This window comes from Hyperolius riggenbachi, chromosome 11, assembly GCF_040937935.1.
Source record: "Hyperolius riggenbachi isolate aHypRig1 chromosome 11, aHypRig1.pri, whole genome shotgun sequence".
In the NCBI taxonomy this organism is placed as follows: Eukaryota; Metazoa; Chordata; class Amphibia; order Anura; family Hyperoliidae; genus Hyperolius; species Hyperolius riggenbachi.
In genome coordinates, this window is record NC_090656.1 from 243,557,641 (window position 1) to 243,584,313 (window position 26,673).

General features: G+C 48.6%; 1 protein-coding gene across 2 annotated transcripts in view; it reads right to left on the minus strand.

Moving 5' to 3' along the window:
* CTTN (cortactin) overlaps positions 1-26,673 on the minus strand; it is a 95,804-nt gene that overhangs the window by 39,611 nt on the left and 29,520 nt on the right. For both annotated transcript variants that reach the window (XM_068260841.1, XM_068260840.1), the window contains exons 5-7: positions 13,586-13,696; positions 12,537-12,591; positions 10,018-10,128 (exon numbers count right to left, since the gene is read on the minus strand). In XM_068260841.1, the coding sequence (XP_068116942.1) occupies positions 10,018-10,128; positions 12,537-12,591; positions 13,586-13,696 (277 nt within the window). The remainder of the gene's footprint in view (positions 1-10,017; positions 10,129-12,536; positions 12,592-13,585; positions 13,697-26,673) is intronic.

The following is a 26,673-nucleotide window of genomic DNA, read 5'->3' on the forward strand; positions in this document are numbered from 1 at the left end:
TTTGCCCTTTTTGTTAAAGTTAGGCATTTTAAAAAATCTATTTTTTTTTTTTTTGCGGAAGCCGCTATATTCTGCCAATATAAGCCATTATGCGTACAGCCACATGACACTTCCACATTCTCTGATAGGCCTAATGCTTCTGTGTTCTATAAATGGCTTACAATTTCCGAATCTCGGTAGCGCAGTATCCCGGGGAATACAGATCTCCGCCACAGAAACCAGATTTCCAACGGGAGACTCAGAAATTGGAATTCTGAAGCTCATCCCTACTGTCTACCAGCCCATCATGCTGTGCTGCCCCTTTAAAGCAAAAGGATGTGCATTGAAGGTTTTTAAAAGGGACTCCGAGCACCTCTCATGGGTATGCCTTTAAAGAGACTCCGACCAGTACTGCAAAGTACTTAAAGATGCATACCTTTCTGTAGCTTGTGCTCTCCTCTTTCATTTGATGCCTGAATTGCCGTTCTACACCAAATAGTTTTTGTTTGATTTCAATTTAAATATCGTGGCTGCCATCTTGGCTATGTTATAACTTCCGGGTCACCTCTGTCTTCTCTGTTAGAGAAGTGCATCACTGAATGAAGCAGGAAGAGGAAGTGACACGCATAGCCATTGCAGGAGGCCCCTCCAGAGGGGTCATAGCACGACTTTGTTGGAAGTCGTCTGGCTTAAAGGTATACCCATGAAAGGTGCTTGGAGTCCCTTTAACCACTTCCCGACCGCCCACTACACAGGGGCGGCGGGGAAGTGGAGCCCTGCAGGACGGCCTCACCCACAGAGGCGGCGGTCCATTTAAGGGCATGGGCGGAGCGATCGCGTCATCCGTGACGCGATCCTCCGCCAGCGCCTGTCACCGCTCGCTCGCCGCAACATCCCGCCGGCTATACGGAAGCGCCGGCGGGATGTTAACCCCGCGATCGCCGCATACAAAGTGTATAATACACTTTGTAATGTTTACAAAGTGTATTATACAGGCTGCCTCCTGCCCTGGTGGTCCCAGTGTCCGAGGGACCACCAGGGCAGGCTGCAGCCACCCTAGTCTGCACCAAGCACACTGATTTTCTCCCCCCCCCCCCGCCCCAGATCGCCCACAGCACCCATCAGACCCCCCCCCCTGCCCACCCCCCAGACCCCTGTTTGCACCCAATCACCCCCCTAATCACCCATCAATCACTCCCTGTCACTATCTGTCAACGCTATTTTTTTTTTTATCCCCCCCCCTGATCACCCCCCACCCCTCAGATTCTCCCCAGACCCCCCCCCCCCCAGACCACCCCCCCCTGTTTACTGTATGCATCTATCCCCCTGATCACCTGTCAATCACCTGTCAATCACCCGTCAATCACCCGTCAATCACCCCCTGTCACTGCCACCCATCAATCAGCCCCTAACCTGCCCCTTGCGGGCAATCTGATCACCCCCCCACACCAATAGATCGCCCACAGATCCGACATCAGATCACCTCCCAAATCCATTGTTTACATCTATTCTCTCCTCTAAACACCCACTAATTACCCATCAATCACCCATCAATCACCCCCTATCACCACTTGTCACTTTTACCTATCAGATCAGACCCTAATCTGCCCCTTGCGGGCACCCAATCACCCGCCCACACGCTCAGATTGCCCTCTGACCCCCCCTTATCAATTCACCAGTGCATTAATTACATCTGTTCTTCCCTGTAATAACCCACTGATCACCTGTCAATCACCTGCCAATCACCTATCACCCATCAATCACCCCCTGTCACTGCCACCCATCAATCAGCCCCTAACCTGCCCCTTGCGGGCAATCTGATCACCCACCCACACCATTAGATCGCCCGCAAACCCGCCGTCAGATTACCTCCCAAATGTATCGTTTACATCTGTTATCTTCTCTAAACACCCACTAATTACCCATCAATCACCCCCTATCACCACCTGTCACTGTTACCTATCAGATCAGACCCTAATCTGCCCCTTGCGGGCACCCAATCACCCGCCCACACGCTCAGATTGCCCTCTGACCCCCCCCTTATCAATTCACCAGTGCATTAATTACATCTGTTCTTCCCTGTAATAACCCACTGATCACCTGTCAATCACCTGCCAATCACCTATCACCCATCAATCACCCCCTGTCACTGCCACCCATCAATCAGCCCCTAACCTGCCCCTTGCGGGCAATCTGATCACCCACCCACACCATTAGATCGCCCGCAAACCCGCCGTCAGATTACCTCCCAAATGTATCGTTTACATCTGTTATCTTCTCTAAACACCCACTAATTACCCATCAATCACCCCCTATCACCACCTGTCACTGTTACCTATCAGATCAGACCCTAATCTGCCCCTTGCGGGCACCCAATCACCCGCCCACACGCTCAGATTGCCCTCTGACCCCCCCTTATCAATTCGCCAGTGCATTAATTACATCTGTCCTTCCCTGTAATAACCCACTGATCACCTGTCAATCACCTGCCAATCACCTATCACCCATCAATCACCCCCTGTCACTGCCACCCAACAATCAGCCCCTAACCTGCCCCTTGCGGGCAATCTGATCACCCACCCACACCAATAGATCGCCCGCAGATCCGACATCAGATCACCACCCAAGCGCAGTGTTTCCATCTATTCTCTCCTCTAAACACCAACTAATTACCCATCAATCACCCATCAAATCACTCCCTATCACCACCTGTCACTGTTACCTATCAGATCAGACCCTAATCTGCCCCTTGCGGGCACCCAATCGACCGCCTGCACGCTCAGATTGCCCTCAGACCCCCCCTTATCAATTCGCCAGTGCAATATTTACATCTGTTCTCCCCTGTAATAACCCACTGATTACCTGTCAATCACCCATCAATCACCCCCTGTCACTGCCACCCATCAATCACCCGCTGTCACTGCCACCCATCAATCACCCGCTGTCACTGCCACCCATCAATCAGCCCCTAACCTGCCCCTTGCGGGCAAACTGATCACCCACCCACACCAATAGATCGCCCGCAGATCCGACATCAGATCACCACCCAAGCGCAGTGTTTCCATCTATTCTCTACCCTAAACACCCACTAATTACCCATCAATCACCCCCTGTCACTGCTACCTATCAGATTAGACCCCTATCTGCCCCTAGGGCACTCAATCACCCGCCCACACCCTCAGAATGCCCTCAGACCCCAGCCCTGATCACCTCGCCAGTGCATTGCTTGCATCCATTCCCCCCTCTAATCACACCTTGAGACACCCATCAATCACCTCCTGTCACCCCCTAGCACACCTACCCATCAGATCAGGCCCCAATTTGCCCCGTGTGGGCTCCTGATCACTCGGCCAAACCCTCAGACCCCCTTCCGATCACCTCCCCAGTGCATGGATTGCATCTTTTTTCCCCTCTAACCACCCTCTGAGACACCCATCAATCACCTCCTGTCACCCCCCTAGCACTCCTATCCATCAGATCAGGCCCAATACAACCTGTCATCTAAAAGCCCACCCTGCTTATGACCGGTTCCACAAAATTCGCCCCCTCATAGACCACCTGTCATCAAAATTTGCAGATGCTTATACCCCTGAACAGTCATTTTGAGACATTTGGTTTCCAGACTACTCACGGTTTTGGGCCTGTAAAATGCCAGGGCGGTATAGGAACCCCACAAGTGACCCCATTTTAGAAAAAAAAGACACCCCAAGGTATTATGTTAGGTGTATGACGAGTTCATAGAAGATTTAATTTTTTGTCAAAAGTTAGCGGAAATTAATTTTTATTAGTTTTTTTTCACAAAGTGTCATTTTTCACTAACTTGTGACAAAAAATAAAATCTTCTATGAACTTGCCATACACCTAACGGAATACCTTGGGGTGTCTTCTTTCTAAAATGGGGTCACTTGTGGGGTTCCTATACTGCCCTGGCATTTTAGGGGCCCTAAACCGCGAGGAGTAGTCTAGAAAACAAATGCTTCAAAATGACCTGTGAATAGGACGTTGGGCCCCTTAGCGCACCTAGGCTGCAAAAAAGTGTCACACATGTGGTACCGCCGTACTCAGGAAAAGTAGTATAATGTGTTTTGGGGTGTATTTTTACACATACCCATGCTGGGTGGGAGAAATTTCTATGTAAATGGACAATTGTGTGTAAAAAAATCAAACAATTGTCATTTACAGAGATATTTCTCCCACTTAGCATGGGTATGTGTAAAAATACACCCCAAAACGCATTATACTACTTCTCCTGAGTACAGCGGTACCACATGTGTGGCACTTTTTTACACCCTAAGTACGCTAAGGGGCCCAAAGTCCAATGAGTACCTTTAGGATTTCACAGGTCATTTTGCGACATTTGGTTTCAAGACTACTCCTCACGGTTTAGGGCCCCTAAAATGCCAGGGCAGTATAGGAACCCCACAAATGACCCCATTCTAGAAAGAAGACACCCAAAGGTATTCCGTACGGAGTATGGTGAGTTCATAGAAGATTTTATTTTTTGTCACAAGTTAGCGGAAAATGACACTTTGTGAAAAAAAACTATTAAAATCAATTTCCGCTAACTTGTGACAAAAAAATAAAAACTTCTATGAACTCACCATACTCCTAACGGAATACCTTGGGGTGTCTTCTTTCTAAAATGGGGTCATTAGTGGGGTTCCTATACTGCCCTGGCATTTTAGGGGCCCTAAACCGTGAGGAGTAGTCTTGAAACAAAAATGACCTGTGAAATCCTAAAGGTACTCATTGGACTTTGGGCCCCTTAGCGTACTTAGGGTGTAAAAAAGTGCCACACATGTGGTACCGCCGTACTCAGGAGAAGTAGTATAATGCGTTTTGGGGTGTATTTTTACACATACCCATGCTAAGTGGGAGAAATATCTCTGTAAATGACAATTGTTTGATTTTTTTACACACAATTGTCCATTTACATAGAAATTTCTCCCACCCAGCATGGGTATGTGTAAAAATACACCCCAAAACACATTGTACTACTTCTCCCGAGTATGGCGATACCACATGTGTGGCACTTTTTTGCACCCTAAGTGCGCTAAAGGGCCCAAAGTCCAATGAGTACCTTTAGGATTTCACAGGTCATTTTGAGAAATTTCGTTTCAAGACTACTCCTCACGGTTTAGGGCCCCTAAAATGCCAGGGCAGTATAGGAACCCCACAAATGTCCCCATTTTAGAAAGAAGACACCCCAAGGTATTCCATCAGGAGTATGGTGAGTTCATAGAAGATTTTATTTTTTGTCAAAAGTTAGCGGAAATTGATTTTAATTGTGTTTTTTCACAAAGTGTCATTTTCCGCTAACTTGTGACAAAAAATAAAATCTTCTATGAACTCGCCATACTACTAACGGAATACCTTGGGGTGTCTTCTTTCTAAAATGGGGTCATTTGTGGGGTTCCTATACTGCCCTGGCATTTTAGGGGCCCTAAACCGTGAGGAGTAGTCTTGAAACGAAATTTCTCAAAATGACCTGTGAAATCCTAAAGGTACTCATTGGACTTTGGGCCCTTTAGCGCAGTTAGGGTGCAAAAAAGTGCCACACATGTGGTATCGCCGTACTCAGGAGAAGTAGTATAATGTGTTTTGTGGTGTATTTTTACACATACCCATGCTGAGTGGGAGAAATATCTCTGTAAATGGACAATTGTGTGTAAAAAAAATTAACAAATTGTCATTTACAGAGATATTTCTCCCACCCAGCATGGGTATGTGTAAAAATACACCTCAAAACACATTATACTACTTCTCCTGAGTACGGCAATACCACATGTGTGGCACTTTTTTGCAGCCTAACTGCGCTAAGGGGTCCAAAGTCCAATGAGCACCTTTAGGCTTTACAGGGGTGCTTACAATTTAGCACCCCCCAAAATGTCAGGACAGTAAACACACCCCACAAATGATCCCATTTTGGAAAGTAGACCCTTCAAGGTATTCAGAGAGGGGCATGGTGAGTCCGTGGCAGATTTCATTTTTTTTTGTCGCAAGTTAGAAGAAATGGAAACTTTTTTTTTTTTTTTTTTTTCCTCACAAAGTGTCATTTTCCGCTTACTTGTGACAAAAAATAATATCTTCTATGAACTCACTATGCCTCTCAGTGAATACTTTGGGATGTCTTCTTTCCAAAATGGGGTCATTTGGGGGGTATTTATACTATCCTGGAATTCTAGCCCCTCATGAAACATGACAGGGGGTCAGAAAAGTCAGAGATGCTTGAAAATGGGAAAATTCACTTTTGGCACCATAGTTTGTAAACGCTATAACTTTTACCCAAACCAATAAATATACACTGAATGGGTTTTTTTTTTATCAAAAACATGTTTGTCCACATTTTTCGCGCTGCATGTATACAGAAATTTTACTTTATTTGAAAAATGTCAGCACAGAAAGTTAAAAAAATCATTTTTTTGCCAAAATTCATGTCTTTTTTGATGAATATAATAAAAAGTAAAAATCGCAGGAGCAATCAAATAGCATCAAAAGAAAGCTTTATTAGTGACAAGAAAAGGAGCCAAAATTCATTTAGGTGGTAGGTTGTATGACCGAGCAATAAACCGTGAAAGCTGCAGTGGTCTGAATGGAGAAAAAGTGGCCGGTCCTTAAGGGGTAGAAAGCCCTAGGTCCTCAAGTGGTTAATAGGTTTGTGACATAATAGCATGCCACTGGAGGGCTGGGGTGAGAGGGACTGCTGCTTGTAAGGTCTCTCGCCTGCACGGTGTTCACCATCCCCTCCGCTCATGCTGCAGTTTCATTCTCCCGGCTTTGGCGGGCGCGCTGCAATGACTGCCAGGAGATGTAGTCCGTGGATGAGAGTGCAGCTCTGTACTCTGCAGACTACATCTCCCAGCATTCATGCATGCAAAGCTGGGGGAATGAAACTGTGGCATGAGCGGAAACTAGAGGCCCCACAAGCAGTAGTCCCCCCCAGGTAAGTACCTGCTCCCCCCCCCTTCCCCCATGTCACACTATTACAAACATCCCTTATAGAGAGGTTCAAATTGCTGCTCATTTCACTCTAATAGAATGGATGACTTCAACAATAAAGAAGATCAGCTCCCTTTACTGCTCTCCACTCATCAGGCCTGCTAATATCAGCCCTGTTAAGACGGCTGCATGAAATTTCAGAGTTGGGAGTTTGGGCCGAGATCGGTATGGGAAATACGGACACAAAACGAAACTTTAGAAAAGCAGTAATACAGCTGACCACAAAAACACAGGTGACGATCCTGGTTTGGACTTACAAGTGCCCAGCAGAGGTTGCCAAGGCGGCTGAGGGGTGGCCTGAGGCGCTGACTGGCCCGTTTGGCCACTCCATCTGGTCTCTAAACTGCATGAAATTGCAACCCTTGTCAGCACTACTAAATAAATTCCATCATGTTTGGTTAGTGCTACGTTTGCACCCATTTGTGCTGTTTTTGTTTCCAATATTAAATAGCAATTATTATTATTATTTATTTTTTTACACAGGATGTCACCCAGCCCCCCCCCCCCCCCCCCACAGTGCCACATGGCTATGAAATGGGCATGGTTGGGCAGTGCTGCGCATGTGTCCATTTCTGTTGCAAACATCATGGATTTATCTTTTTATGTTTTTAAGCTAGCAATTAAAGATTTTAGTGAGGTCAAACATCCACGCAGCCCCCCAACGGTGGCCACTATCCATCCAGTTTTTTGTGAAAAATCGTTTGAGCTATCAGATAATTCGTTATCAGATCAGTTGTATTTAAATAATCTCAGTTGATGGGCACAATCGATTGGATTTTCGACGAACCAAAATTTAGATTTTCTTGTCTGTTGTGATAGATAGGAAGCAAAGATTGGTTTGTTGATGGTGTAGTGAACGATGTATTACGATATTTAACCAGTTCGCATTCAGTCGTTTTTCGCTTCATGCATCCGAACAATGTTCACCTCCCATTCATTAGCCTATAACTTTATTACTACTTATCACAATAAACTGATCTATATCTTGTTTTTTCCGCCACCAATTAGGCTTTCTTTGGGGGGAACATTTTACTAAGAGCCACTTTACTGTAAATGCATTTTAAAAGGAAGAATAAGAAAAAAACGGAAACAAATCATTATTTCTCACTTTTCGGCAATTATAGTTTTAAAATAATACATGCCTCCATAATTAAAACCCACGTATTGTATATGCCCATTTGTCCCGGTTATTACACCATTTAAATTATGTCCCTATCACAATGTATGGCGACAATATTTTATTTGGAAATAAAAGTGCATTTTTTCCGTTTTGCATTCATCACTATTTACAAGCTTATAATAAAAAAAAAAAAATGAAATATTTCATCTTTACATAGATAGTTAAAAAGTTTAGACCCTTAGGTAAATATTTGTGTGGTTTTTTTTTTTTATTGTAATGTTTTTTTGTTTTTTTTAATTAAACATTTTATGTGGGTATTTTTGGGAGGGTGGGATTGAAATTGTATTTTTTTTTTGTAAATATATGTGTATTTTTATTTAACATTTAGATGTAGTTTACTTTTTGGCCACAAGATGGCAGCCATGAGTTGTTTACAGTGACGTCACTCTAAGCGTACCACGTACGGTTAGAACGACATAGGAAGCAGAAAAAGCGTAGCTTCCGAGAGAAGCTGTCGCTTTTTCTGCGGGGGAGAGGAATCAGTGATCGGGCACCGTTGCCCGATTCACTGATTCACTGGCTAACAAACCGCCGGCCGGGAGCGCGCGTGCACGCGCGCGATCGGCCGCGTAGACGTGCAGGAGCGCACATGGCTTCCTGGACGTGAGTTTCACGTCCAGGAATGTCAAATAGTTAACTTCCAATCAGAATTATCCGATTGCTCAAGCGATTTTGCGCTAGAAATTGGATCGTTAGTGGCGTCCTTTACAGCAGAGCGCAGCAGGATGAACCATTGACTTTTCACAAAATCTGTAATATCTTAGAAACTATAAAAAATAAAGTTAGATTGACTTTTTTCAGCACAAATTGACAAAATTCAGCACTACCCAATCATACCAGTGTCATGTCTGTGCACTGTTGGGGGGGGGGGGGGGGGGGGGGGGTGATATCCTCATCTGAAGAAAAAATAATCACAATTGTGTATGAATCTGTTGCCTGTCCATACACTGCAGTTTTCTTATACCGGTAGATTTTTTAGCATGAAATCCGCTTAGTGCCGCTACACCCCACCCCAGTATAAAACCGTCCCCCAGTGCCCATGCTCTGTAAAATCCCACGTGTCCGCCGGCACGATTCCTCTCCTCCTCGGCCATCACCGCCATTACCATGAGCGCCTGTAGTACCACATGGCTCTAGATGTGTGCGTGACGTCACACGCGCAACACGGTACAGGCGCTGCCAGTAAAGGGAGGCACTACGGTGACAGCAGAAGAGGACAGGAATTGCGCCGGTGGATAGGTAGGATTTTAAAACGCGGCACACGGGCAGAGAGTTTGCACTTGGGGGAATACCGGCTGGGGGGGGGGGGAAAGAGAGGCACGTCGCTATATGTAATCCCGTTACTGTCATGAATGTGATCGATCACTTGCGACCAAGATTTCTCAACAAGTCCAATCGATGCTTTCAATTGATTGTGGACCAACATTGATTGAAATATCGATGGGGTGGATACTCAACCACACCAATTTTCCTCCAATTCCCGTTCATTTTTCAATCTGTGCCTGACATAATATGCTGGGATTTGTAGTTCCCATGACAAACCACTCTCAAGAGTAATGCCTGGTACATACACGATGCAATTTTCCATCAGACTGACTGTTAAATCGATTATTTCCAACAGAAATCAGATCGGGCCAGTTGAAAATAATCGATTTGACCTGAAATCTGACAACAAATTGCATCGTGTGGACCAGGCATAAAAGAGGAAATGATTCTGAACACACAGCGTTTTACTTGTGCTGTCCGCAGTTTCCCAGGAAGGGCGACGCCCCCGCAGCAACTTGATTGGCTGGCAGGAGGTCGGCCCTTGCCGCAGGCTACTTGTCATGAATAGCATTCCTCATTCGGACATCACAAACCTTTCTGGGACTCGTGCTTCTCAGTTTTGCCCTTGTAATCAAAGCCGAGGGCACTTTTATCCACTCGGTCAGCTTGAACTCCAAACTTGCCACCGAAGCCGCTGGTGTAATCTGAAAGGCATTCAGGACGGTTATGCAACAAATTTAAATAAAGGGTTTATTATACAGGAAGAGAAAAAAAAAATCAGTTTTAATTGTATCCTTAAAAGAGAACCAGTCTCATCGCAAAACCTGTACAAACATTTTAACATAGTTCAGGAACCTTAAGGTGTCTGGAAACGCCTGCAATACACCCTAAAGCCCACCTTACAGGATTATTTTCCCTTCCTGACTGCTAATTAGTAAGCGGTGGCAAAAGACCCCATCAATTTTACGTCTTGCTTTGTGAAGACGTACAGACTAATAAGATAAACAGAGAGGAGAGTTCTGAGTTCAGCTCCAAACCATGTACCGTTACTATAGCTTCCAGCAAGTTTCCTCAAAAGGTCACAGCCACATAATGAACTGAAATGACAAAATGACTTAGAGATTATAGAAGTTATACAGATTTGTTTGCGCCAAAGTGGAGTAAGCCTTTAAATAATGGGTGGAGCTTGGCTACAGGAGAGGCGGTGCTCACAGCAACCACATGCAGTGTTACAAGTCTGGCTGCATTTTATGACATCGCAGGTTCAATTTTAAAGCTCTGCTTCATTCTCCAAGACATTGGCCACAATCCACTAAGATCATGCTGGAGATAATAAGGCAGGTGAAACCTTATCAGCACACGCCAATTGGTATTTTCAGTGTTAATTCACTAAAGAAGCTTGCCTTATTAACATGTAGGGATAAGCTGTCAAAGTGAGAGTGTTGTCCTATCACTTCACTCCTTATGTTATCACCTCTGTAGTTATTCTCACATGCAGTAGATAGGAACGGTAGGAGCATATGCAGGCAGGATGTAGCTCCACCTCTCCTGCTGCCAGGATGACTATAGCTGGCCTGGGTAGGGGACAGAAGGAAAGGAGAAAGAGAGAGCGGGGGAAGGGAGAGAAAGAGCGGGGGAAGGGAGAGCGAGAGAGCGGGGGAAGGGAGAGCGAGAGAGCGCACGCGTGTGTGTGTATTTCTATACTGAGTCACCTTCTGCATAAACGAGTAAAACATAAGACAGCTCAGAAACCTTCACTTTACATTACAGTCTGTAGTAACACTCTACTTAACGACAGCTCAGGACAGGTGATAATTCCTCACACACTTTACAGTTGTTATCACTTGCATTCTTCTCTGCGAATCCATTTCCTGTCTTTAACTTTAGAACTCTGTAGTTATTTTGAAAATTGAAACCTTAACTTCAGCAATCACTCCTTAACTTAAGGACAGAATCCTTATTTTAAAGTGAACCTCCAGACTAAAAATCTACTCAGCAGCACTGAAAAGGCTTGGTGTTTCTTTAACAGTTGCACAGCGTCAGAACTTTGTTTTTCTTACCATAGCCTCATTTTTAGCTCCACAGAAGAAAACTGCCCGGGCATTTTTCCCCTGATGCTGTGCAAAGCATGATGGGAATTCTGATATTGTTCTCGTTCTGCTGTTTTGGTGCAAATTAAAAAAAAATATATATATATTTTCAATTTGAGCTTTGAAGTCTAGCGCATGCAGCTGGGAGGAGTGATCAGGACACAGGACAGCTGGAACTGTGTCTCATGCTCCTTGTCACCTCCTTTCAACCAAAAAGGTGGCTGCCCCCATGAACTCACAAATATTTGCCTGTTCTTTTAAAACGGGGTGGGTAAGAGATTATATTACCTTTCTATTTTATTTAACATAACTAATGTAACTTAATGACAGTATGTTTGTTTAGGCTGGAGTTCCCCTTTAAGGTTTGCCTGAGGTAAATTAATTCAGGCTCATACACACCTACCAACAATCTGTCCAACTTATCTTCCAAACTTGTCCGTTGGAAGATAAGTTGGGTGTACAGCTGGCAAACAATCAGAGAGGTAGAGGGGGCAGTGGAGGTGTACAGGAAGTTGATGTATGGGGGTAGGGGTTTTGCGATACGGGCAGACATTTGTAGAGGGCTGAGATGATACGGTAGGGGTTTTGTGATACGGGTGGACGTTTCTTTCTTATGGGGGCTGAGATAGGGGTGTAGGAGTTGAGATACAGTAGAAGGGGTCTGAGATAAGCGGGATGTGTGAAAGTGGAGTGATATGGAGGCTGCCATATTCATTTCCTTTTAAAACAATACCAGTTGCCTGGCAATCCTCCTGATCCCGTGTCTCTAAATACTTCTAGCCCTATACCCTGAACAAGCATATGCAGATGAGGTACTCTGGCTCAGCTTTCACTGGATTAGCCAAACGCTTGTTCCAGGGTTTTCACTCAGACACTTCTTATGCCAGAAAATCAACAGGACAGCCAGGCAAATGGCATGGTTTACAAGTAAATAAATATGGCAGCCACCATATCCCTCTCACCTCGGGTTCTGTTTAAAGAAACATAAAACACACAAAAGACTAAGACCATCATATCCTCACCTCTCTGGGATGCGTGCTTCTCGGTCTTCCCCTGATACTCAAAGCTCATCGCAGACTGGAGACAAGAAGAACAACAAAGATCATTTTCCTAAAGAAGACAAATTTCTGGCCCCGCCTATACAGCATGCACCTCGATGCGCCCCGCCTATACAGCATGAGACCCGCCTAGACAGCATGAGCCCCGCCTAGACAGCATGAGCCCCGCCTAGACAGCATGAGCCCCGCCTATCGTGTGCTTACCCCGGATTCACAAGTAGAGATGGGTAATGAGCTGCAAATAAATCCTGCTTGAATGCAAATTTAATTCAAATTGTAGGCAGCTTATCATTGGACCAATCCAAATAATAATCAGGCAGGGTATCTGATTGGTCAGCTCCAAGCTGCATGCAATATACAGGAGACCCGGACTGAAGTCAGAATGCTTTACATCTCATTGCCCATCCATGTTCATAGCACTGTCTTAAACTACATATAATTTAAATCACAGTAAAGCCGGCCGATACCCCGCTGAATGTTTTTAATAAATTAAACCTCAGTTTTTTCTTTATGTTTCTATTTAATTAAACCTGAGGGGAAAAATATACTTACCTTGATATATAAGGTCTCCGGACACCTCCAGGTCCTTATTACATCCAGCCTCCTCTCCTCTGTTGCTGCAGCCCCCGTTAGGTGGGATTTCCGGGACGCAAGCGCTGTCATCCGAAAACCCTCTCTGTACTCGCTTCCGCATGGCTGTGTGTAGCAACCGTTGCCGGGAGCGGCCTGGGCATGCACAATTTCAATTGCCCCCAGGATTCCCCTTAGCCATGGTTGCTGTGTATTGCCATGCGGAAGCACAAGGGAGCAGGGAGTGGACAGCGCATGCACCGGGCCCCAACTATTTCCTACAGCGGTGAGACGGAGGGGAGGAGCCTGTGGGAGTCAGAAGAGCTTATATCATGGAGGTAAGTATATCCTAAGTTTTGTTTTCCCCTCAGATACACTTTAAAAATTCATAATCATTAATTAAAACCAATCTATAGGCCTCAGTAACGCCAATTATTCATTACCTTATCCACTCTGTCTGTCTGGACCCCGAACTTTCCACCAAAACCCTTCACCGCATCACTCTGAGAACAGTGCTGGGACAGCTTGGACTGGTACTCATGTCCGACTGCAGACTAAGGCAGAAAGATAAACATCCATTAGACTAATATTAATACAGGTATGTGTTACCCAAAGCAACAATCAGGATTTCTGCAGGCCCCACAATGCTCTATAACTAAATCACACGAGCAGCCTTCCTCCAGGCTGTTGGCCGAGTCTCTGGTCATGTGACAGGACTTGGCAGAAGATGACAGGAAAGGGTTTCCTCATGCCTGCCAGACTCCAGGCCTGGAAAGAGAGATTATTCCCCCCACCACTTCCCATTTCCTACATATGAATGATAAAGTGACTCAGCATGAGACGGGCCTCCTCTGGCTACAGCACAGAGTCTCTATTAAGATAGTCTCAGCTCGGAAGCTGTTTCTTGGCTTGATGGCAGCCCAGCGAGCCGGCCGCCAGGGTCAGTCACCAAGCAACTAAAGCAGGCAGAGGCACAATGAATGCTCTGATGTCCCCGAGGCCTCCAGATATACAACTCATCCCCTTCCCTGTATACCAATGGCTGCTCTCATGTCCCCGAGGCCTCCAGATATACAACTCATCCCCTTCCCTGCATACCAATGGCTGCTCTGATGTCCCAGAGGCCTCAACCCTCCAGATATACAACTCACCCCCTTCCCTGCATACCAATGGCTGCTCTGATGTCCCTGAGGCCTCAACCCTCCAGATATACAACTAATCCCCTTCCCTGCATACCAATGGCTGCTCTGATGTCCCTGAGGCCTCCAGATATACAACTCATCCCCTTCCCTGCATACCAATGGCTGCTCTGATGTCCCTGAAGCCTCCAGATATACAACTCATCCCCTTCCCTGCATACCAATGGCTGCTCTGATGTCCCTGAAGCCTCCAGATATACAACTCATCCCCTTCCCTGCATACCAATGGCTGCTCTGATGTCCCTGAGGCCTCAACCCTCCAGATATACAACTCATCCCCTTCCCTGCATACCAATGCCTGCTCTGATGTCCCTGAGGCCTCCAGATATACAACTCATCCCCTTCCCTGCATACCAATGGCTGCTCTGATGTCCCTGAGGCCTCAACTCTCCAGATATACAGCTCATCCCCTTCCCTGCATACCAATGGCTGCTCTGATGTCCCTGAGGCCTCCAGATATACAACTCACCACCTTCCCTGCATACCAATGGCTGCTCTGATGTCCCTGAGGCCTCAACCCACCAGATATACAACTCACCCCCTCCCTGCATACCAATGGCTGCTCTGATGTCCCAGAGGCCTCCAGATATACAACTCCTCCCCTTCCCTGCATACCAATGGCTGCTCTGATGTCCCTGAGGCCTCAACCCACCAGATATACAACTCATCCCCTTCCCTGTATACCAATGGCTGCTCTGATGTCCCTGAGGCCTCAACCCACCAGATATACAACTCATCCCCTTCCCTGCATACCAATGGCTGCTCTGATGTCCCTGAGGCCTCAACCCACCAGATATACAACTCATCCCCTTCCCTGCATACCAATGGCTGCTCTGATGTCCCAGAGGCCTCCAGATATACAACTCACCCCCTTCCCTGCATACCAATGGCTGCTCTGATGTCCCTGAGGCCTCCAGATATACAACTCATCCCCTTCCCTGTATACCAATGGCTGCTCTCATGTCCCCGAGGCCTCCAGATATACAACTCATCCCCTTCCCTGCATACCAATGGCTGCTCTGATGTCCCAGAGGCCTCAACCCTCCAGATATACAACTCACCCCCTTCCCTGCATACCAATGGCTGCTCTGATGTCCCTGAGGCCTCAACCCTCCAGATATACAACTAATCCCCTTCCCTGCATACCAATGGCTGCTCTGATGTCCCTGAGGCCTCAACCCACCAGATATACAACGCATCCCCTTCCCTGCATACCAATGGCTGCTCTGATGTCCCCGAGGCCTCAACCCTCCAGATATACAACTCACCCCCTTCCCTGCATACCAATGGCTGCTCTGATGTCCCTGAGGCCTCCAGATATACAACTCATCCCCTTCCCTGCATACCAATGGCTGCTCTGATGTCCCTGAAGCCTCCAGATATACAACTCATCCCCTTCCCTGCATACCAATGGCTGCTCTGATGTCCCTGAGGCCTCAACCCTCCAGATATACAACTCATCCCCTTCCCTGCATACCAATGCCTGCTCTGATGTCCCTGAGGCCTCCAGATATACAACTCATCCCCTTCCCTGCATACCAATGGCTGCTCTGATGTCCCTGAGGCCTCAACTCTCCAGATATACAGCTCATCCCCTTCCCTGCATACCAATGGCTGCTCTGATGTCCCTGAGGCCTCCAGATATACAACTCACCACCTTCCCTGCATACCAATGGCTGCTCTGATGTCCCTGAGGCCTCAACCCACCAGATATACAACTCACCCCCTCCCTGCATACCAATGGCTGCTCTGATGTCCCAGAGGCCTCCAGATATACAACTCCTCCCCTTCCCTGCATACCAATGGCTGCTCTGATGTCCCTGAGGCCTCAACCCACCAGATATACAACTCATCCCCTTCCCTGTATACCAATGGCTGCTCTGATGTCCCTGAGGCCTCAACCCACCAGATATACAACTCATCCCCTTCCCTGCATACCAATGGCTGCTCTGATGTCCCTGAGGCCTCAACCCACCAGATATACAACTCATCCCCTTCCCTGCATACCAATGGCTGCTCTGATGTCCCAGAGGCCTCCAGATATACAACTCACCCCCTTCCCTGCATACCAATGGCTGCTCTGATGTCCCTGAGGCCTCCAGATATACAACTCATCCCCTTCCCTGCATACCAATGGCTGCTCTGATGTCCCTGAGGCTTCAACCCTCCAGATATACAACTCATCCCCTTCCCTGCATACCAATGGCTGCTCTGATGTCCCTGAGGCCTCCAGATATACAACTCATCCCCTTCCCTGCATACCAATGGCTGCTCTGATGTCCCCGAGGCCTCCAGATATACAACTCATCCCCTTCCCTGCATACCAATGGCTGCTCTGATGTCCCTGAGGCCTCAACTCTCCAGATATACAGCTCATCCCCTTCCCTGCATACCAATGGCTGCTCTGATGTCCCTGAGGCCTCCAGATATACAACTCACCACCTTCCCTGCATACTAATGGCTGCTCTGATGTCTCCGAGGCCTCCAGATATACAACTCATCCCCTTCCCTACATACCAATGGCTGCTCTGATGTCCCTGAGGCCTCAACCCACCAGATATACAACTCACCCCCTCCCTGCATACCAATGGCTGCTCTGATGTCCCTGAGGCCTCAACCCACCAGATATACAACTCATCCCCTTCCCTGCATACCAATGGCTGCTCTGATGTCCCTGAGGCCTCAACCCACCAGATATACAACTCACCCCCTCCCTGCATACCAATGGCTGCTCTGATGTCCCAGAGGCCTCAACCCACCAGATATACAACTCATCCCCTTCCCTGCATACCAATGGCTGCTCTGATGTCCCTGAGGCCTCAACCCACCAGATATACAACTCATCCCCTTCCCTGTATACCAATGGCTGCTCTGATGTCCCAGAGGCCTCCAGATATACAACTCACCCCCTTCCCTGCATACCAATGGCTGCTCTGATGTCCCTGAGGCCTCAACCCACCAGATATACAGCTCATCCCCTTCCCTGCATACCAATGGCTGCTCTGATGTCCCTGAGGCCTCAATCCTCCAGATATACAACTCATCCCCTTCCCTGCATACCAATGGCTGCTCTGATGTCCCTGAGGCCTCCAGATATACAACTCATCCCCTTCCCTGCATACCAATGGCTGCTCTGATGTCCCCGAGGCCTCCAGATATACAACTCATCCCCTTCCCTGCATACCAATGGCTGCTCTGATGTCCCTGAGGCCTCCAGATATACAACTCACCACCTTCCCTGCATACTAATGGCTGCTCTGATGTCTCCGAGGCCTCCAGATATACAACTCATCCCCTTCCCTACATACCAATGGCTGCTCAGATGTCCCTGAGGCCTCAACCCACCAGATATACAACTCACCCCCTCCCTGCATACCAATGGCTGCTCTGATGTCCCTGAGGCCTCAACCCACCAGATATACAACTCATCCCCTTCCCTGCATACCAATGGCTGCTCTGATGTCCCTGAGGCCTCAACCCACCAGATATACAACTCACCCCCTCCCTGCATACCAATGGCTGCTCTGATGTCCCAGAGGCCTCAACCCACCAGATATACAGCTCATCCCCTTCCCTGCATACCAATGGCTGCTCTGATGTCCCTGAGGCCTCAATCCTCCAGATATACAACTCATCCCCTTCCCTGCATACCAATGGCTGCTCTGATGTCCCTGAGGCCTCCAGATATACAACTCATCCCCTTCCCTGCATACCAATGGCTGCTCTGATGTCCCTGAGGCCTCAACCCACCAGATATACAACTCATCCCCTTCCCTGTATACCAATGGCTGCTCTGATGTCCCAGAGGCCTCCAGATATACAACTCACCCCCTTCCCTGCATACCAATGGCTGCTCTGATGTCCCTGAGGCCTCAACCCACCAGATATACAGCTCATCCCCTTCCCTGCATACCAATGGCTGCTCTGATGTCCCTGAGGCCTCAACCCTCCAGATATACAACTCATCCCCATCCCTGCATACCAATGGCTGCTCTGATGTCCCTGAGGCCTCGAGATATACAACTCATCCCCTTCCCTGCATACCAATGGCTGCTCTGATGTCCCCGAGGCCTCCAGATATACAACTCATCCCCTTCCCTGCATACCAATGGCTGCTCTGATGTCCCTGAGGCCTCCAGATATACAACTCACCACCTTCCCTGCATACTAATGGCTGCTCTGATGTCCCTGAGGCCTCAACCCACCAGATATACAACTCACCCCCTCCCTGCATACCAATGGCTGCTCTGATGTCCCAGAGGCCTCCAGATATACAACTCATCCCCTTCCCTGCATACCAATGGCTGCTCTGATGTCCCTGAGGCCTCAACCCACCAGATATACAACTCATCCCCTTCCCTGCATACCAATGGCTGCTCTGATGTCCCAGAGGCCTCCAGATATACAACTCACCCCCTTCCCTGCATACCAATGGCTGCTCTGATGTCCCTGAGGCCTCAACCCACCAGATATACAACTCACCCCCTTCCCTGCATACCAATGGCTGCTCTGATGTCCCAGAGGCCTCCAGATATACAACTCACCCCCTTCCCTGCATACCAATGGCTGCTCTGATGTCCCTGAAGCCTGAACCCACCAGATATACAACTCATCCCCTTCCCTGCATACCAATGGCTGCTCTGATGTCCCTGAGGCCTCCAGATATACAACTCACCCCCTTCCCTGCATATCAATGGCTGCTCTGATGTCCCCGAGGCCTCCAGATATACAACTCACCCCCTTCCCTGCATACCAATGGCTGCTCTGATGTCCCAGAGGCCTCCAGATATACAACTCACCCCCTTCCCTGCATACCAATGGCTGCTCTGATGTCCCTGAAGCCTCAACCCTCCAGATATACAACTCACCCCCTTCCCTGCATACCAATGGCTGCTCTGATGTCCCTGAAGCCTGAACCCTCCAGATATACAACTCATCCCCTTCCTAGCATACCAATGGCTGCTCTGATGTCCCTGCGGCCTCCAGATATACAACTCATCCCCTTCCTAGCATACCAATGGCTGCTCTGATGTCCCCGAGGCCTCCAGATATACAACTCACCCCCTTTCCTGCATACCAATGGCTGCTCTGATGTCCCTGAAGCCTCCAGATATACAACTCACCCCCTTCCCTGCATACCAATGGCTGCTCTGATGTCCCTGAGGCCTCAACCCTCCAGATATACAACTAATCCCCTTCCCTGCATACCAATGGCTGCTCTCATGTACCCGAGGCCTCCAGATATACAACTCATCCCCTTCCCTGCATACCAATGGCTGCTCTGATGTCCCTGAAGCCTCCAGATATACAACTCATCCCCTTCCCTGCATACCAATGGCTGCTCTGATGTCCCTGAGGCCTCCAGATATACAACTCACCCCCTTCCCTGCATACCAATGGCTGCTCTGATGTCCCAGAGGCCTCCAGATATACAACTCATCCCCTTCCCTGCATACCAATGGCTGCTCTGATGTCCCTGAAGCCTCAACCCTCCAGATATACAACTCACCCCCTTCCCTGCATACCAATGGCTGCTCTGATGTCCCTGAAGCCTGAACCCTCCAGATATACAGCTCATCCCCTTCCCTGCATACCAATGGCTGCTCTGATGTCCCTGAGGCCTGAACCCTCCAGATATACAACTCATCCCCTTCCCTGCATACCAATGGCTGCTCTGATGTCCCTGCAGCCTCCAGATATACAACTCATCCTTTTCCTAGCATACCAATGGCTGCTCTGATGTCCCCGAGGCCTCCAGATATACAACTCACCCCCTTTCCTGCATACCAATGGCTGCTCTGATGTCCCTGAAGCCTCCAGATATACAACTCATCCCCTTCCCTGCATACCAATGGCTGCTCTGATGTCCCTGAAGCCTCAACCCACCAGATATACAACTCACCCCCTTCCCTGCATACCAATGGCTGCTCTGATGATACTGAGGCCTCAACCCACCAGATATACAACTCATCCCCCTCCCTGCATACCAATGGCTGCTCTGATGTCCCTGAGGCCTCCAGATATACAACTCACCCCCTTCCCTGCATACCAATGGCTGCTCTGATGTCCCAGAGGCCTCCAGATATACAACTCACCCCCTTCCCTGCATACCAATGGCTGCTCTGATGTCCCTGAAGCCTCAACCCTCCAGATATACAACTCACCCCCTTCCCTGCATACCAATGGCTGCTCTGATATCCCAGAGGCCTCCAGATATACAACTCACCCCCTTCCCTGCATACCAATGGCTGCTCTGATGTCCCTGAGGCCTCCAGATATACAACTCACCCCCTTCCCTGCATACCAATGGCTGCTCTGATGTCCCTGAGGCCTCCAGATATACAACTCACCCCCTTCCCTGCATACCAATGGCTGCTCTGATGTCCCAGAGGCCTCCAGATATACAACTCACCCCCTTCCCTGCATACCAATGGCTGCTCTGATGTCCCTGAAGCCTCAACCCTCCAGATATACAACTCACCCCCTTCCCTGCATACCAATGGCTGCTCTGATGTCCCTGAAGCCTGAACCCTCCAGATATACAGCTCATCCCCTTCCCTGCATACCAATGGCTGCTCTGATGTCCCTGAGGCCTGAACCCTTCAGATATACAACTCATCCCCTTCCCTGCATACCAATGGCTGCTCTGATGTCCCTGAAGCCTCCAGATATACAACTCATCCCCTTCCCTGCATACCAATGGCTGCTCTGATGTCCCTGAAGCCTCAACCCACCAGATATACAACTCACCCCCTTCCCTGCATACCAATGGCTGCTCTGATGATACTGAGGCCTCAACCCACCAGATATACAACTCATCCCCCTCCCTGCATACCAATGGCTGCTCTGATGTCCCTGAGGCCTCCAGATATACAACTCACCCCCTTCCCTGCATACCAATGGCTGCTCTGATGTCCCAGAGGCCTCCAGATATACAACTCACCCCCTTCCCTGCATACCAATGGCTGCTCTGATGTCCCTGAAGCCTCAACCCTCCAGATATACAACTCACCCCCTTCCCTGCATACCAATGGCTGCTCTGATATCCCAGAGGCCTCCAGATATACAACTCACCCCCTTCCCTGCATACCAATGGCTGCTCTGATGTCCCTGAGGCCTCCAGATATACAACTCACCCCCTTCCCTGCATACCAATGGCTGCTCTGATGTCCCTGAGGCCTCCAGATATACAACTCACCCCCTTCCCTGCATACCAATGGCTGCTCTGATGTCCCAGAGGCCTCCAGATATACAACTCACCCCCTTCCCTGCATACCAATGGCTGCTCTGATGTCCCTGAAGCCTCAACCCTCCAGATATACAACTCACCCCCTTCCCTGCATACCAATGGCTGCTCTGATGTCCCTGAAGCCTGAACCCTCCAGATATACAGCTCATCCCCTTCCCTGCATACCAATGGCTGCTCTGATGTCCCTGAGGCCTGAACCCTTCAGATATACAACTCATCCCCTTCCCTGCATACCAATGGCTGCTCTGATGTCCCTGCGGCCTCCAGATATACAACTCATCCCCTTCCTAGCATACCAATGGCTGCTCTGATGTCCCCGAGGCCTCCAGATATACAACTCACCCCCTTTCCTGCATACCAATGGCTGCTCTGATGTCCCTGAAGCCTCCAGATATACAACTCATCCCCTTCCCTGCATACCAATGGCTGCTCTGATGTCCCTGAGGCCTCAACCCTCCAGATATACAACTCATCCCCTTCCCTGCATACCAATGGCTGCTCTGATGTCCCTGAGGCCTCAACCCACCAGATATACAACTAATCCGCTTCCCTGCATACCAATGGCTGCTCTGATGTCCCCGAGGCCTCCAGATATACAACTCGCCCCCTTTCCTGCATACCAATGGCTGCTCTGATGTCCCTGAGGCCTCCAGATCTACAACTCATCCCCTTCCATGCATACCAATGGCTGCTCTGATGTCCCCGAGGCCTCCAGATATACAACTCATCCCCTTCCCTGCATACCAATGGCTGCTCTGATGTCCCTGAAGCCTGAACCCACCAGATATACAACTCATCCCCCTCCCTGCATACCAATGGCTGCTCTGATGTCCCCGAGGCCTTCAGATATACAACTCATCCCCTTCCTAGCATACCAATGGCTGCTCTGATGTCTCTGAGGCCTCAACCCACCAGATATACAACTCATCCCCCTCCCTGCATACCAATGGCTGCTCTGATGTCTCTGAGGCCTCCAGATATACAACTCACCCCCTTCCCTGCATACCAATGGCTGCTCTGATGTCCCAGAGGCCTCCAGATCTACAACTCATCCCCTTCCCTGCATACCAATGGCTGCTCTGATATCCCAGAGGCCTCCAGATATACAACTCACCCCCTTCCCTGCATACCAATGGCTGCTCTGATGTCCCTGAGGCCTCAACCCACCAGATATACAACTCACCCCCTTCCCTGCATACCAATGGCTGCTCTGATGTCCCTGAGGCCTCTAGATATACAACTCATCCCCTTCCCTGCATACCAATGGCTGCTCTGATGTCCCTGAGGCCTGAACCCACCAGATATACAACTCATCCCCTTCCCTGCATAGCAATGGCTGCTCTGCTGTCCCTGAGGCCTGAACCCACCAGATATACAACTCATCCCCTTCCCTGCATACCAATGGCTGCTCTGATGTCCCTGAGGCCTCAACCCACCAGATATACAACTCACCCCCTTCCCTGCATACCAATGGCTGCTCTGATGTCCCTGAGGCCTCCAGATATACAACTCATCCCCTTCCCTGCATACCAATGGCTGCTCTGATGTCCCTGAGGCCTCAACCCTCCAGATATACAACTCACCCCCTTCCCTGCATACCAATGGCTGCTCTGATGTCCCCGAGGCCTCCAGATATACAACTCATCCCCTTCCCTGCATACCAATGGCTGCTCTGATGTCCCTGAGGCCTCAACCCACCAGATATACAACTCATCCCCATCCCTGCATACCAATGGCTGCTCTGATGTCCCTGAGGCCTCAACCCTCCAGATATACAACTCACCCCCTTCCCTGCATACCAATGGCTGCTCTGATGTCCCTGAGGCCTGAACCCACCAGATATACAACTCATCCCCTTCCTTGCATACCAATGGCTGCTCTGATGTCCCTGAGGCCTCAACCCTCCAGATATACAACTCATCCACTTCCCTGCATACCAATGGCTGCTCTGATGTCCCAGAGGCCTGAACCCACCAGATATACAACTCATCCCCTTCCTTGCATACCAATGGCTGCTCTGATGTCCCTGAGGCCTCAACCCTCCAGATATACAACTCATCCACTTCCCTGCATACTAATGGCTGCTCTGATGTCCCAGAGGCCTCCAGATATACAACTCACCCCCTTCCCTGCATACCAATGGCTGCTCTGATGTCCCCGAGGCCTCCAGATATACAACTCATCCCCTTCCCTGCATACCAATGGCTGCTCTGATGTCCCTGAGGCCTCAACCCACCAGATATACAACTCATACCCTTCCCTGCATACCAATGGCTGCTCTGATGATACTGAGGCCTCAACCCTCCAGATATACAACTCATCCACTTCCCTGCATACCAATAGGTCTCACTCACAGGAAACCCACACCACACAATAAAAAAGAGGGAGCACTACCTGTTCAATGAGAGTTTTATAGCACAAACAACACTCCATGAACAATTCCTGCACTACAGATTTCTGTCTGCAAAGTTCTGGGCCTCATGAGAAAGGGCCTGAAGCCAGATCTGTATTGCCCTCGAGAAAGAGATTCTAAGAAAAGTTTGACATTAAAACAAGAGGCTAAATTGTTGCTGTGGGCGTCATGAAGAGTAACTTTTATACACTTTAAAAAGTATATGAAAGTTACTGAGCGCCGCAGAAAGCTTTATGGGACAACGTGAAGTGGGAGGAATAGTGAGGCTGCCATATTTATTTTCTTTTACATAATGCCAGTTGCCTGGCTGCCCTGCTGATCCTCTGCCTCTAATACTTTTAGCCATAGCCCCAGAACAAGCATGCAGATCAGAGGATTCTGACTGAAGTGTAACTGGATTAGCTGCATACTTGTTTCACATGTGTGTCTCAGACATTACTGCAGCAGGGCTGCCAGGCAACTGGTATTGTTTAAAAGGAAATAAATATGGCACACTCCATATACCTCTCTCTTCAGGTGTCATTTAGTGGACAACTGAAGTGAGAGGTATATGGAGGCTGCCATATTTCCTGTTAAACAATACCGGTTGCCTGGCAGCCCTGCTGGCGTATTTGGCTGCCGTAGTGTGTGAATCTCACCAGAAACAATCATGCAGAAAATCTTGTCAGATCTGACCATGTCAGAAACACCTGATCTGCCGCATGCTTGTTCAGGGGCTGTGGCTAAAATGAATAGAGGCAGAGGATCAGCAGGACACAGGCAATCTGCATTGTTTATAAGGAAATAAATATGGCAGCCTCCATATCCTTCTCACTTCAGTGTACAATCCAGATTGTGACAGCCAGGTATTTCTGCAAGCTCATTCTTAAACCTTAACCTGCTATTGCAGTTTGGAATGCCACATTGGGAAGGCAAAGGGGTTAATGTTATTTCCTGCTGCTCTCCTGCACATAAAAGATTTCATGATACAATCCTGCGATGTGATTAGAGGGCAGCAGTAAGCACTGGTCACGGAATGTGTTATACATACAGCCTGATCAATACTGCAGTCCGCATTATTGATTTTTTTCCTGCATAGAGGTAGCACTTGTTTACTAACAGTGGGCGGAAAATACCAGCCCATCTTCAGTACTAGTTGGCTGATGGCCAAGCTGATATGATATAAATCCATGCATTGGGATTTCTGTCATTCAGGGTTTTGACTGGCTGAAAAAGGAGCTTGCTCCAAAACATTTCCATAGGTTTGTCCTATACCCAATAAAAGGAGCATTGTTAACTGTTGGATGGTGCTGGTGTTGCTGCTATCCTATGCTAGGAGATCTCACTGCAAGGCACCTTGTAATGTTCAAACTGCCTTTCTGAGCAAAAATGTGTGTGCTCTGTCCTGCTCCTCTCCTGTGTGCTCAGGTCGGCGCCGTCCTGCTCCTCTCCTGTGTGCTCAGGTCTGCTCCGTCCTGCTCCTCTCCTGTGTGCTCAGGTCGGCTCTGTTCTGCTCCTCTCCTGTGTGCTCAGGTCGGCTCCGTCCTGCTCCTCTCCTGTGTGCTCGGGTCTGCTCCGTCCTGCTCCTCTCCTGTGTGCTTGGGTCTCAGCACTGCTGTGCAGTCTATTCAGTGGAAACCATCACCTTGCGCTTTCCAATCATGGGACAGGCAAATGGCCATCAGCATCGTCTATCAGACTCCACACCTTACTACGATGCGGAGAACTGGAATAGACAGGACTGGCAGCCACACTGAGCAGGATGTATAGGCAGAGTCAAAGAGTGTATTCCTGCGCTGCTTTGACACTTGGTGGCAGTGGTAATGCTCCCAGGTGCTGCTCCAAACGCTGGGTGGCTCCAGCAATCTGTGTGGGAGTAGAGAAGAAACAAGAGCGCTTCTCTGGTGCATTAACGTTTAATGAAAAGACAATGCGCAATATAAAATTACACTTACAGTGTGTAAGATGAAATTTGGCGTGTAACAGAGCCTGCCGTCAGGTCCTCTCTCAGCTCACTCGCTTGGCCAGAGCGAGAAGCGCGATGTTGCAGTGTGGAGCGAGGGTCTGGTAGGCGGGGCTTCCTCACGCAGTGCCGTCTGACGTCACGACGCGTTTCGGCGTTTGACCACGCCTTCGTCAGGCGAAGGCGTGGTCAAACGCCGAAACGCGTCGTGACGTCAGACGGCTGAGAGAGGACCTGACGGCAGGCTCTGTTACACGCCAAATTTCATCTTACACACTGTAAGTGTAATTTTATATTGCGCATTGTCTTTTCATTAAACGTTAATGCACCAGAGAAGCGCTCTTGTTTCTTCTCTACTGTATAGGCAGAGTGTTTGCTTTCCACACTTTACGGTAAGGACAATCGAGTGGGATGCAGACCGTGGTGTCTGCTGGCATCGGTATCTTCAGGAACATCACAAAAAATGTTATTTTAAGGACTATGTATTGATACTGCTAGATGTTCCTTCCTTTCAGATCAGCTGTAAGGGCTCGTTTCCACTATAGTGAATCCGCATGCGGGCACTGCATGCGGATTCGCATAGTCAATGTAAGTGGATGAGGCTGTTTCCACTTGTGCGGCGGCGGGAGCGTTTATCGGTGCGGCAGAAATCTGCACGGCAGAGCCGTCAGATTTCGCGTGCAGGAGGAATGCGGGCGAATCGCCGCTAATGCATTTAATAGGGAAAT